The sequence below is a fragment of the Perca fluviatilis genome, chromosome 2 (assembly GCF_010015445.1).
Source record: "Perca fluviatilis chromosome 2, GENO_Pfluv_1.0, whole genome shotgun sequence".
NCBI lineage: Eukaryota > Metazoa > Chordata > Actinopteri > Perciformes > Percidae > Perca > Perca fluviatilis.
The window spans coordinates 10,106,812-10,120,313 of record NC_053113.1 but is presented as its reverse complement, the minus strand read 5'-3'; the positions used below and the strand labels follow the sequence as shown (position 1 = coordinate 10,120,313).

General features: G+C 42.6%; 1 protein-coding gene across 2 annotated transcripts in view; it reads right to left on the bottom strand.

Moving 5' to 3' along the window:
• Window positions 1–474: 474 nt before the first annotated feature.
• Window positions 475–13,502, bottom strand: part of si:ch211-137a8.4 (apolipoprotein B receptor) — a 63,846-nt gene continuing 50,818 nt past the window's right edge. For both annotated transcript variants that reach the window (XM_039779289.1, XM_039779298.1), the window contains exons 3-4: window positions 10,580–11,146; window positions 475–1,636 (exon numbers count right to left, since the gene is read on the bottom strand). In XM_039779289.1, the coding sequence (XP_039635223.1) occupies window positions 1,614–1,636; window positions 10,580–11,146 (590 nt within the window). In that variant the 3' untranslated portion in view covers window positions 475–1,613. The remainder of the gene's footprint in view (window positions 1,637–10,579; window positions 11,147–13,502) is intronic.

Sequence of the window (13,502 nt, the reverse complement as noted above, 5' to 3'; positions counted from 1 at the left end):
CTGAACACACCTCCCTGTAAGACCAGCACGCCCATGGGCACACGACGAACGACAAACGACGTGGGCGCTGGACGGGAAATTGACAACTGCGTCGGTCTTAAACTGCGCCGGGTGCAAGATAGGGCCCCATAGTTCACCGTGTCTTTTCAGAGTTTTATCTGCATGTGTGAAACATGAAAGTATAGTGTAATAACGGCGGCGGTTTGAAGGGACTATGGCTGGCATATGGACGTCCCCCGCCCGTCTACATGAAACACCAGCAGCCTGCTGCCAGATAATACACACAGATCTACTTTAATACAAAGTATTATTCTGCCCATTACGTAAAAGGATGAGATTATCAATACACAGATTAATGAACATCCAATGGTGTTCCAGCGTAACGCCCTGCCTTGCCTTGCCCTGTCCCTCCGCCCGCCCGTCTGCACACAACACTTCAATCATCCTGATAAAAATAGAAAACCCCACAATGACTTGCAGTTTAGTTGTTAGATTTTAGTCTTTATTGTACTATTTTGTTCTTGACAATTTGCTAGCGGACATGTGAAAACGTGGACCAACAAAACATCATCATCATCATTATTATTATTATTATTATTATTAATATTACCATCATTTTTTTATTTTTTTATTACAGCATATTGCCAGACTGCAGTAACAGTGAGAAGATGTGTTTAAAAAAAACAACAACAGAAAAACATGAAAGAAAAAAGAGAATCCAAACCGAACAGATAAAGAAAAAAAAAATACATTTTGACTTTAATATTTGATGTTTTTTTGTACTTTTTTAAATTCATGTACACAATATAACAGTCTAAAAACATTAAACACACAGAGCTGAAGACATTGCAGTGTTGGTTGGGAAGTGGCGGTCCTCAGGGCAGTTTATATACCGTAGCAACATGGTCCTGCTGCACTGTCAGATATCTACGGGGGACAGTTGGGTAGAAGAGGGGCGAAGGGGGAGTTGAGGGGGGACTACAAACCAAAATGGCCATCAATATAAAACTAACAGTCTTTTTTATTTTTTTTATTTTTTTTTTAATCCACCAATCAGGAGACGGTAGAGACAGAGAAGAGCGGTTAAGTAGCTTGACGCGGAGGAAAGTAGGGCGGCGGAGATGGGAAACAGGGAATGTGGAATGTCTCGATTTTCATTTCTTTTCTTTATTTTACATTTCTTTTCTCTCGTAGACAATATAAAATCTCACAGACAAGCAAAGAAAAAATTAAAACACCGGATGTACATGTGTGTATGTATGCATGTATGTATGTATGTAATTGGACGGAGGGGATGGATGTAAGGATGGATGGATGGATGGATGGAAAAGAAGGGCTTTGAATTATTGCTTTCTGAGTAAGTCTTATTTTTCACTTCTCATCTACATGAATTGCATCTTTCTCATTCTCTCAAACTCTCAATCTTTTTCTCACCATGGTGTTCTGTTAACACGTGATTACTCCGTTTATTCGGGAGGAAGGAGGGATGAAGGGAGAAGAGGAGGGAGGAGGGAGGAAGGAGGAAGGAGGGAGGAGGAGTTAGGGAAGGGGACGGGGCTCAGAGCTCCTTGCTCAGCGAATCCCGGGCAGTTCTAATCCTCTTTGTGTGGGCCTCACACGTTTCCCGCCTTTTTGTCTGGTAAATGATAACAGAAGAGATTGAAAAAATGTATTAAAAAATAGTTCTTGGAAAAAAAGGATAATAATAATAATAATAAACAGTCATATAAAAAGGGTTAAATGTTGCATGTGTGTTTAGTGGTTTAGTACAGATGTTGGACTATCTAGTGTTGGGTTAGTTTAAGTTATTTAAGGACGTACACAAAATAAACAACACAACAATTTCATGAGGAAAATATGACAAAGTTGTGACATTATAATAGAGGATCATCAGCATAACATAATAACCAACAGGAAGACGTACAGTCTGTCTTTCTGCCTGTCTGTCTCTCATTTCCCCTTTTTGTCCTGTTTCTGTATATTTGTGCCTCTTCTTCTTTTTGTCTTTTTTGTTTTGGCTGTCCTTTGTGCTCACGGTTTTTCCCTGAAATCTAAAAACCTGACCATCCACTGGTATGTCATTTGTCTGTATTTCTGTCTTTCTGTTTGCCCCCACACCCCCACCCACACCCCCACCCCCACCCCAGAGAGAGGGAGACGGCAGAGAGAGAGAAGGCTAGTTAATCTGGCTTGTTGAAGAGGCTCCGTGACACTTTGATTTTGCCCGCTAATCCGTTGATGGACTCAACTCTATTGATGTCTGCTAAACTAGGTTTTCTCTTCCACAGCAAACAGAGAGCTAACTATCTAAGCTTCAGCTAGTTAGAGCTGTAGCAGCCTATCGGCTGGAGGGTCGATGAGGGAGGCCAAAACACGAAGGCGGCGCTTTTCAGCGGTTTTAACGCTTCTTGTATCGGTACATTTACACTCTGTTCACACAAAAGGTTTAACGTTGATTGTCTCCATGTAAGGGGCCGATAACAACTGTCCTTGGACTGTGCATTTAAAAGGAAAACACAACGGGTTGTTACGATATCATACGGAAATGTATGCACAACAATTTGTATGATATTCTACAAAATTAGGTGACCAATTGCTGGTCAAATGACACTGGCTGCAGAGCTCCGCGAGCGTTCGGTCGCGGCCGGTGGTAGTTGAGTTTAGCCAACAAAAGGTGAGCATCATGCGGCGACAACAGTAAAGTTTAGGCACCAAAACGATTTAAGTTTAAGATAGATTGTGGTGTGGATTAAAACACTCCCGATGAACGAAGATGCATTTCATGGGTGAAAGTCTTTTGTTTTCCCCGGGAAGCGAACTTTGCTCTCCGGCTAAAAAGCCTTGTGTTTTATGACCGACTATATGACGTTGGACTGTGCATTGAAATGGAAAAAACAACCTAAATTGCTCATATTTTTAGGAAAAATAACAAGTACGAGTCTTGCAGCATCCATTTGGTGATTGTTTCAGGGCATGAATGCTGAGCAAGTTATTCTTGCAACGCATTTCTTGAGATAATTATCTTTTTGGTGTCACTGCAGCATCCAGCATTACCATGGAAGACAACAAGAAAGAAAGAAGACTTGGCCAGTCCAATTAAGACGTGAAATCTCTCTTTGTACTGTAACTGAAACTGTTTCTGTAAGGACGTTCAAGTCCTAATTAAGATGGTAAAACTCCAATATGTCTAACATAGTGCTTAATAATACAAATGTGTCTGAAAAATCACAATGGCTGCCTTACATTAGCCAAAGTATGCTGGTCAAAGGAAATCAAACCCAAATTTAATGGATATATAGTATATGTTGTAATCGCTGAGTATTTTTAACCACCATACAACTAACTCTACAATCACACAACAATCTTCAGTTGTCCAGTGACTTGCAAATTGTAAAACAATGTCTATAAAGCAATTTAGTAATGGACATTTGATGGCCAAGGAAGGGTTCAAATTAAGGGCAAATAGAGTTATTTCGTCCATCAACTGAGAGACTTTTTCAGTAGGGAAACCCAGCTATTCAACCTTTGTGGGGTCGTTGTCAAGAAGATCGATACCGCTTTGTTCGTTAGTGCTCCTGGCTGTTGTATCCACAGTCGTTACAGTGTTGGAGACACCCGAGGCCAAGTCTTATGGACCACCAGGTAAACATTTTAGACAGAGAGGATGGATGGTATGAAAGGGGTGGCAAGAAGGCCACTTACACCCGGATAGAGAAACCGTTGCTTAAAGCTATAGTGCGTAGTTTCTGTCGCCCACATGAGGAATTTTAAGCAATAACAAAACTGTCTGTGCGAACACATGATACAAGTCTTCCGTGATCGCACATCGCCCCCACCCCTCCTCCACACAGCTGCTAGTAGCCAAGGAGGACACAGAGGATTAAAAAACATGATGGACTCTTCAGAAGAGGTCATTATCTTCACTTGAGTCTACGCGCGAAAGTCGCCGGATGTCATAATTTTCTAAACATAGTCATACTAACAAATACAGAGAGAGTTGTGTGGAGCTGATAGTCTTAATTAGCTTTTCAGCAACTCATTTGGCAACGACTTCCATGTAACGGACGTTCATTAATATCAAAAAGTTACGCACTAAAGCTTTAACAGGGGAGAAGGTCCGTGACACTTATCCCCAACTTAACAATACTGTCCTTTCATCTCTTCCCAGGAAACTAAACACCCACGCCTACATTTGGCCTCATGTGAGAATGCCAACGATAGTCGTCCAAACTTGGCCTCTGGTGTCTCCAACGACCATGCCAACTGTCGTCACAACAGCCAGGAACACTAACGAACGAAGAGATAACGATCATCTTGGCCCTAACCCCACGGAGGTTAAATAGCTGGGTTTCAGTCAGAATTGAAGAACCTTCTCAGATGAGAGAAGAAACATCTTTGGACTAAAGGCGTTTTCAGATATATAGTTCGATTGCTCTGGTCCAATCAGTTGATGAGTTTGTAAACTTGGTAGCATTCCCTATGGTTTGGTTTCATTTCATGTGAACCAAAATACATCACTAATGCTTATTGGTCAGATGTGTCTGGGCAAGAAAGTAAATACAGGGAGAAGGTCCTGTGATCTGGATGTATCCATGGTCAAACCAGCTCATTTCATTTAAATCCTTTTTTAAGACATCTGCTTTGCTCACCGATACGTTTGCTCTGCTGTGCCTCAGTGAGCCAAACATGAGCGGCCCTATTTTAAAGGTGCTCTAAGTGATGTGACGTGTTTTTTAGGCTACAAAATTTTTCGTCACAACATCTCCTCACTATCTGCTAGCTGCCTTTCACAATGCGTATTCACGACTCAACCAGCTCCTTCTTGTCGGTTATTGGCTGGAACACTGTTTGTTATGGTTCGTGGGGCAGGTTGGCACAGTTTTTTTTGTTGGCGTTTGTGGAGCCTAGGCTGTCTTCAGAGACCGTGTTTTTTTTACAGTGTGTTGAGGGGACAGGCAGCTAGCGGATAGTGAGGAGATGTTTTTTACAGTGTGTTCAGGGGACAGGCAGCTAGCAGATAGTGAGGAGATGTTTTTTACAGTGTGTTCAGGGGACAGGCAGCTAGCAGATAGTGAGGAGATGTTTTTTACAGTGTGTTCAGGGGACAGGCAGCTAGCAGATAGTGAGGAGATGTTTTTTACAGTGTGTTCAGGGGACAGGCAGCTAGCAGATAGTGAGGAGATTTTTTTACAGTGTGTTCAAGGGGACAGGCAACTAGCAGATAGTGAGGAGATGTTTTTACAGTGTGTTCAGGGGACAGGCAGCTAGCAGATAGTGAGGAGATGTTTTTACAGTGTGTTCAGGGGACAGGCAGCTAGCAGATAGTGAGGAGATGTTTTTTACAGTGTGTTCAGGGGACAGGCAGCTAGTAGATAGTGAGGAGATGTTTTTTACAGTGTGTTCAGGGGACAGGCAACTAGCAGATAGTGAGGAGATGTTTTTTACAGTGTGTTCAGGGGACAGGCAGCTAACAGATAGTGAGGAGATGTTTTTTACAGTGTGTTCAGGGGACAGACAGCTAGCAGATAGTGAGGAGATGTTTTTTACAGTGTGTTCAGGGGACAGGCAGCTAGCAGATAGTGAGGAGATGTTTGCTGTATGTGGCAGAAATTGTTGTAGCCTAAAAAACGCGTCACATCACTTAGAGCACCTTTAACGACCTAACGGCACAGCGTGAAGGCTAGTTTAACGGCGGAAAAAAGGGTCCGTGCGCCAGCCGCATGGTTCACAAGGGTTGTACTTAGTGTCTTAACTAATCATAGGTGTGTTTTTGGCATACCGTGCAACAAACCAATCAGAGTGTCATCTCCCATTACCTTTAAAAGCCACGCGCGTTTGTACCTTTGTGCATTGCTGTTATGATGGCAACTGTGTCGTTCTTAAACCAGCAAAGACACTCGCGTTGGGCTTTGCGCTGCGCCGGGTGAAAGATAGGGCCCGAGGTGTTAAACAGCGTTTAATTTCAGTAAAAGAATTTGCCCTTCGAAAGGAAGAGGCTTCTAGTAAATCGCACGGCGGCCCCAGCAGGAGTCTCAGCAGGAGCCACACTGCTCTCCACAAACATCTGTAGGTCTGTGTGAGATCAAAGCGAGGCGGTTGCTGGACACCAAGCCTCAAACTGCACTTGAATGGAGAGGAGGCTGGGACTGATAAATAATGGAGCGCCTTCTGGTTCACAGGCGCTTCACCTCCTCATGCTCAATGTCCAGCAATGTTTTGAGCTTTGGCTCCCAGGTGGGAATGTGTAAAACGGTACGAACAAGGAGTGAATCCTTGCTGGAAAAGGCCTTTATAGAGCAGAGATCTTCAACAGTGGGTCCAGGACCCCTAGGGGGTCTTTAGAGTTAGTGCAGGGGGCTCCGCCAAATTGTTTCTTATTTCAAGAATTAAAATAAGTCTGAACATATACTGTACATTAATATCAATGCAAATTTTTAATAGCAAAGATAAATTGGCCTATTTTGTGAAAAAAAAAAATTCACACATTGAAGATAAGCTTCCTATAGGTAAGGTAGCCACTATGGTCACCATACAGTTAAGCTTAAGGAGTCACTGTGCCTTCCACATGGATGTTTAACATTAAAACTTGATGCATAAATAACATCCATTTCTTTTCATCCATTCTGCACAGTTTAATATGCAACTCAATTGTATATATATATATAGAAATATATGCGGTAGGGGGTTCCTTCTCGGTCTGTCTTTCAGCTTAGGGGTCCCTGGCCTAAAAGATGTTGAAGACCCCTGGTCTTGAGGACTAAAAAACAGAATTTAAAATGTCGTCTCCATTGCTGTTATCTCCTCACTGGGGCTGGGTACCCTATTCTATACTTTTTAGGCACCGAGCGAATTGCCTCTAAAGTATCGAGTATCAAAAAATGCCTCGTCATTCAATACCAAATATCCTATACCTTAGGATTAAATCTCATCATCGAGCTAATCAGCACGCAGCATACTTGTACCAAGATCTGATGGTGTTTTTGATCAGCTGTCTTAACGTTACACGTCGTGGAGACACGCAGGAAAAACTCTAGGTTACGCAGAGACGAGACGGGGCTCACGTAGTAGGAGCGGAAAAGTAACATTTTTTGCCATAATGTAATTTCTTTTTGTCAAAATGGATTTCATTGAATTGGTATCGAAAAAAGTATAGTTCTAGCCTGACGTGGTCATAACTCAGATTCTAGTCAGAATATGAGTCTGATGCTGCTCCATTGGGCTGTGATTATGGAGCATGTTTCAACCGAACCATCAGGGGCGGATCTACCGGGGTGGCATAGGGTGGCAAATGCCACCTTAAAAGAAAGCCTCACCACCCCTGCTGCCACCCCAGTTGGCAGCAACGAATTAAAAGTTATGGCCATTTACGAGCGTGAATCTCCAATGTCCGACTGCAGTCAGTCAAAAACTGTTTGCTTCCCCTCTCACACATCTGCCACTCATAACCTGTGTCTTACCTTAATGCCTGTCCTGTGATAATGCCCTTTACATACTTCTATCTCCTATTAAGTGAGATCACATTGTATGGTCACTTATTCCTAATATGAACTGTTACATACATGAAACATCAAATGCAAGACATTGATTGCATGAGATTAAGTTTGTCTGTATGAGTTTGCAAATGGCAGCCTGTGCCCTCTTGTAGTGTGTACATACTAAATCTCATCAAACTGTGATAACTGTGATTAAATTCAGTAAATATACGTCTGCCATATGTTGCCACCCCTCAAAGCTTCCTGCCCCCCTCTCGCCACCCCATAAATATTTCTCTAGATCCGCCCCTGCGAACCAGGAAACACAATGCCTCTGCACTCAATTGGATAGACCTACAACCAATCAGAGCAACGGACACAGACGTCACAGAAGCTACAAGTCAAAGGCAGGCTTCGACAGAGCAAAGGCAGAGGTGGCAGTTTCCTTGTCGTGTGGACGGGTGTGGAAATGTGTATACATACATACTTGTTCGCGGTTCTCTGTTCATCTATTTAAAATGAACGTGCTGTCGATATCTTCTATAACAGACGCGATGGCAGCCATCTTTGCTGTAAACTAATTCAACCCAAGCGCTCTTTGGTGACGTGGTTGATCACGTTACTGTTGATCATCTGTCCATCATCGTATAAAGCCCGCCCTGACCATTTGATTGGTCCGAACAGCTCTGGTTGGAGCATAGTTGCTCCACAACTGATCAAGTTGTACTTCTCTGTTGTTATGTAATTACTGTGTTATATGTTGGGACTCCCCTCGAAAACGAGATGATACATCTCAAGGGGTTTATCCTAATAAAGAAAATTTGAAAAACAAGTCCAGACCGAACTTCCCGACCTCAAATGTTGTGGGCGGGGCAAAAGTTTGGCTGGCATCCAGGCCAGATTAGTTCAGGAAACGGTATCGAAGTCACGGTTTTGGTATCGGCATTGAAGATTTTTGACCGATAAGCCCTACTCCTCACATTTGTTCTAAATCCATTTATGTCTGCAGGTCATGAAAGACCAGAAAAAAAAAAAACTAAGACTTAGACACGTTACTACTAAATCTCCTCTTAATGGGACTGTTTCATTGGGGCTGCAGTTAGCTTGCACTGTGACAGGCCGAGCCATGTAGCAGTTAATGGGATATTTATATTTTTTATAAGTTCATGAACAGTCAGCCTCCAACCGTAGCTGCCCTGGGAATCTGCACACACACCACCTGAGTCCTGTTAAAACGGTTTAGTTGTGTGGCTGTACATGAACTTGACATTGTACTGAAATTAGCAGACACTAAATGAAAGGGATGCTTCTCTCTCTCTCTCTCTCTCTCTCTCTCTTGCTCCATCTCTCCTGCTCTCTTCTATCTATACTTGCTGGTGAACAAACACTTATTTAACAACAACACTACAATTTCTTTAAAGGGATTTAGCAAGAACTGCTGCATCAGTTTTTCATCATGCAATCACGCAGGAAAGTTGACATGCCTATGTATATGTATACAGTGGATTTACTAATGTGTGTGCAACTCAAAATATATATAGTTCATCCTTTCAGGAAATATGGTTATTTTAGTTATAGTTTAGTTATAGTTTTAGTGTCTGTCTCAAAGTCCCAACACTTACATGTGAATGAAAATGATCTCATCTAACTCTTTGGAGAGAAATAAAGCGAATAAGCGTATTTCCCAAAATGTTGAACTGTTCCTTTAACGTGAACGCTACATTTGGCACATTTATCCATTACATTTACGTGTGTTTACCTGTGCATACATGTGTGTGTTAATATTATTACGTGTGTGTGTGTGCCGGCATCATAACACCCGTACAGACCGCTGCCGATGCACAGCTCCCTCTGTAATTGGTCCGTCGCTGCTGACATCACGTTCTGAACGATGGCCACCGCATCTTTTGTGATCACGAACAAAAGATGCATCATTGTATACGCACACGTTAGGCAGCGGAGGCCTTTTTTTTAACACTTTAGGCAGTTTTCTTTAGACGTTTTCGTCATTTCAGTGTTTTTGCCACTTTTCTCGATGTTTTTGCCACTTTTTCCGATGTTTTTGCCACTTTTTACGATGTTTTTGTCATTTTTTCCGATGTTTTGGCGATTCTTTAGACAATTTTGTCTGTCTCTTGGCGCGATTGTCATTTTCGAGTCTGGTCCTTAGTGAAATTGAGCTTTAACATGTGTGTTAGCATGTGTATATCAGCACAAGCCTGCGCTCATATGTGGAAACTTTACATTTGGCACATTTATCCGTTACTTTTAGGTGTGTTTACCTGTGCACACGTGTGTGTTAATATTATTACGTGTGTGTGTGTGTGCCGGTGTTGTAACACCCGTATAGACCGCTTTAGGCAGTTCTTTTTAGACGTTTTTGACGCTCATTTCAATTTTTTTGCCATTTTTCCTGATGTTGTTGTGATTTTTTCCGATGTTTTGGCGATTTTTTTTTAGACAATCTTGTCTGGCTCTTGACGCGATTGTCATTTTCGAGTCTGGCCCTTAGAGAAATTGAGCTTTAACGTGTGTGTTAGCATGTGTATATGAGCACAAGCCTGCGCTCATATGTGGAAACTTTACATTTGGCACATTTATCCGTTACTTTTAGGTGTGTTTACCTGTGCATACGTGTGTGTTAATATTATTACGTGCGTGTGTGTGTTCTTAGTATCGAATGTCGGCGTCGTAACACCCGTTCAGACCGTTGTCGACGCACAACTCCCTCTCTAATTGGTCTGTTGCTGCTGACATCACGTTCTGAACAATGGCCACTGCTGCATCTCGAAGATCCCTCTTCCTCATCTCCTCCTCCTCCTCCTCCTCCTCCTCCTCCTCCCTCTCTGCCCTCTCCGCACCATCGTCACAACCTCCGTTTTGTGGAGCCTCTCCCTCCTCTCCCTCCCCTCCCTCCCCCCCTTCCCCTTCCTCCTCCCTGCTAACGGCTAATGCTAGCTCAGGTTCTGGGCCGCTGCTTTTGGTTTGTTTACGGCTATGGTTTGTTAGTGCTGGTGCGTGTCGCTGTTGTCTGTTATCTCCTTCTTTGCTGCTGCTGCTGCTGTTTTGTGGCTCGTCAGAGTCCCTTTCGGCGTGCTCTAACTCACCGCTGTTCACAGCCGCCGTGGTGTTGATGATCTTGGCGTTGGCCTCCTCTTTGGCCCCCCCTGCCTCCTTGCTCTTCTTCACCGGGCTGCCGCCCACCATCGTCTTCCCAGCATCGTCGTCCTGGTGATTGTGTGTGGCGTTCTCCTCCCCCGTGCCGTTGGAGCAGCCGTTCTCCCCGTTGGTCACCGGAGCGTCGGCCGTCGGCGTCTTCTCCGCCGCGTCCTTAGCCGCTTCCCCTCCGGTCTCCGGCGCCGCTGGCGTCTTCTCGGCCTCCGCTGCGTCCTTGTCATTGGCGTTCTCGGTCACCGCGGCGGCTTCGCCATCGGGCGCTCCTTCGCCATCGGGCACTCCTTCGCCATCGGGCGCTCCTTCCTCCGCTGCTTCTCCTCCCTCCGCAGCGGCCCCCTCCTCCTCTTCCTCCTCCTTGGCGCCCTCACCCATGTCCACACTAGTGGACTTGCCCTTTCGCAGGATGAAGTTCTTCAGAGAAACGGCGCGGCCAAAATGGGAGCGCTTGGCCTTGGCTGCCTTGGCGTCTTTGCCCTCCTCTGCTGCTCCATCCTCACCTGCACGGCAGAAGACAGTGTACAGTTTTTTCCAATTGCTAACACACTAAAATGACATCATGTATAGCACAATTATTTAAACTGACACACAGAGAGCTAAACCTCTTCTCAAGTCTCCAAAAGTCTAAACACATTTTCTGCTTTACGCACATTTTGCAATTCAAAATGGCCCTTTTTAAATGCACTGAACATGGTTCTCTGCATAAGACACAATAATCTGACAAAAAGTCACATGTTTGCCATTTCAAAACACCGCCTTTCAAAATGACACTACATGAGCTAATTGTACCAATATATTGTCAATCTAAAAAAAAAATTTTTTTTTTTTTTTTTTTAATTTTTCAGGAAGTAAGCACCATGATGCCTCTTTTTTCTATATATATTTTCTGCAATTTTCTTTTTCAGGTTACTGTTTGTTGTGAGTATATTTATGTTCAGTCCAATGTAAATATATCTGCTGTGCATATGTTGCACTGACTTGTTTGGTGAAAAAGTAAAAAAAATAAATGTTTCAACAGCATGTGTGTGTATCTGCAAATATTTCTGTGCATGTGAACAATCTGAAGAATTTTCTACAATTTGAACTATTTTAGTATTATAGCAAAGCACACTACAGATGAGAGGGCTTTTCATGATGCCCAACAGTGTGTAGTTGGTTAGACAAAAATCTGGTAATATGAATGAAGTGTGCACCATGTGGTGCAAAAGTTTGATTTTGATAATGCTGTATGTAGTTTAGGTTGCAGTGCTTCATTTTGCAGGATATATATGAGGTATTTTGCAGTTTGGGTGTGTGGTTTTATGAATTGTGTTAAGTATTTTGATAAAACCAGCCTAGTTTGCAAAATTGTGTTTTAGCAATTGGAAAAAACTGTAAAGGTTAAAGCTTCTATGTGAATGAGATTGTCATAGACTACCTCTGAAACATTGGCCATTTAAGAGAAACAGCACTTCCTCCTGCAGAGTGATTGATCACAAATGACTAAAATAAATGTATACATCATTAATACGTGAATAGGATTTTGACAAGCATAATGTTTAAGATGACTATATTTAAAGCTGCCCTAATTATTTTACTGGCCACTTGTGGAGAGAAGTAGCTTAAAAATCTAGACGCACCCTAGCGGCAGCAAATGTAATTTGCAGCCAGGTTCGCCTAACAACTCACCGTTGGCTTGCGAGCTGGAAAAAACTAACTCTAGTCAGGCCAATCACATCGTGTATAGAGTCGGTGGGCGGGGCTTAATATAATTGAAAACAAAGAAGATGGCTGCTGCTGCTGGCGAACAGCAGTCTTTAGAATCCGCTTTGGCTGCGACTCTGGAAGACTTGGAGTTCAGCTTTCTTTGAGAAAAGAACAAAGACCGGCACTGAAGTCATTCTTAAAAAAGGAAGATGTGTTCAGAGTTTACAGTTTTTCACGATCGCTATGACACTTTTTTCAATACTTTTAACAACTTTCCTAAACTATTAACGCACCAACACACCTACAACACACGATTGGCAAAACAGTTAATTTCATGCTCAAAATCACACTTTGTAAACTAAACTCCAACACTGATTTTCAAAATACAATAATTCACTTACACAATACACTATGTTTACCAAAACAATGCAATCATGTCTCAAAATCAAATAATTCTTCCAAAACACTAACACATGTTCTCTCCCAACAGGAATATTTAGTCAATCACTGCACAATGACATAAAAAACACTAACATCAGATGGAATTACAGAAACTGCATCATTTTAAATGTGTCAGTCAGGTCTGCCCTTATACAACAGACAATAGTATATTGTATTGATCATAGATTGTGTTTTGGACTGCAGTTTCTCTTGAAGTCTCTCTGCATTTTTGTTTTGTTGGGTTTAGTAAATGCATGCATATTTTTTTTTACTGTAAAGATTATTTTTTGGGCTTTTCCACCTTTATTTGACAGGACAGCTAGTTGAGAAAGGGGAGAGAGGAGACATGCAGGAAATCGTCACAAGCCAGATTTGAACCCTGGACCTCTGCGTCGAGGCATAAACATCCAAGTATATGTCGCCTGCTCTACCCACTGATCCAACGCCACCATTTTGTTTCATTTTTCTTTTTTTTGCTGCAGAGATTCAATACAAAAAATGATTGATCCATCTCAGAGTAGCTTTATAGAATGTACGGTTTATGAAAAAAAGGAGATAGAGACAGAATTGTCCTGGTACTCCTCTTCCTCTCCCTCGTGAAGGCATTTTTCTTATTTTCTGTGTTCATCTACAGTATATTGTTCAAATAGGTCCTCTTTTACTGTACTACCATATGATCATGCGATTGAAAGAACCTCAACACCTGAGTGTGTTTCCTAGAAGGGAATC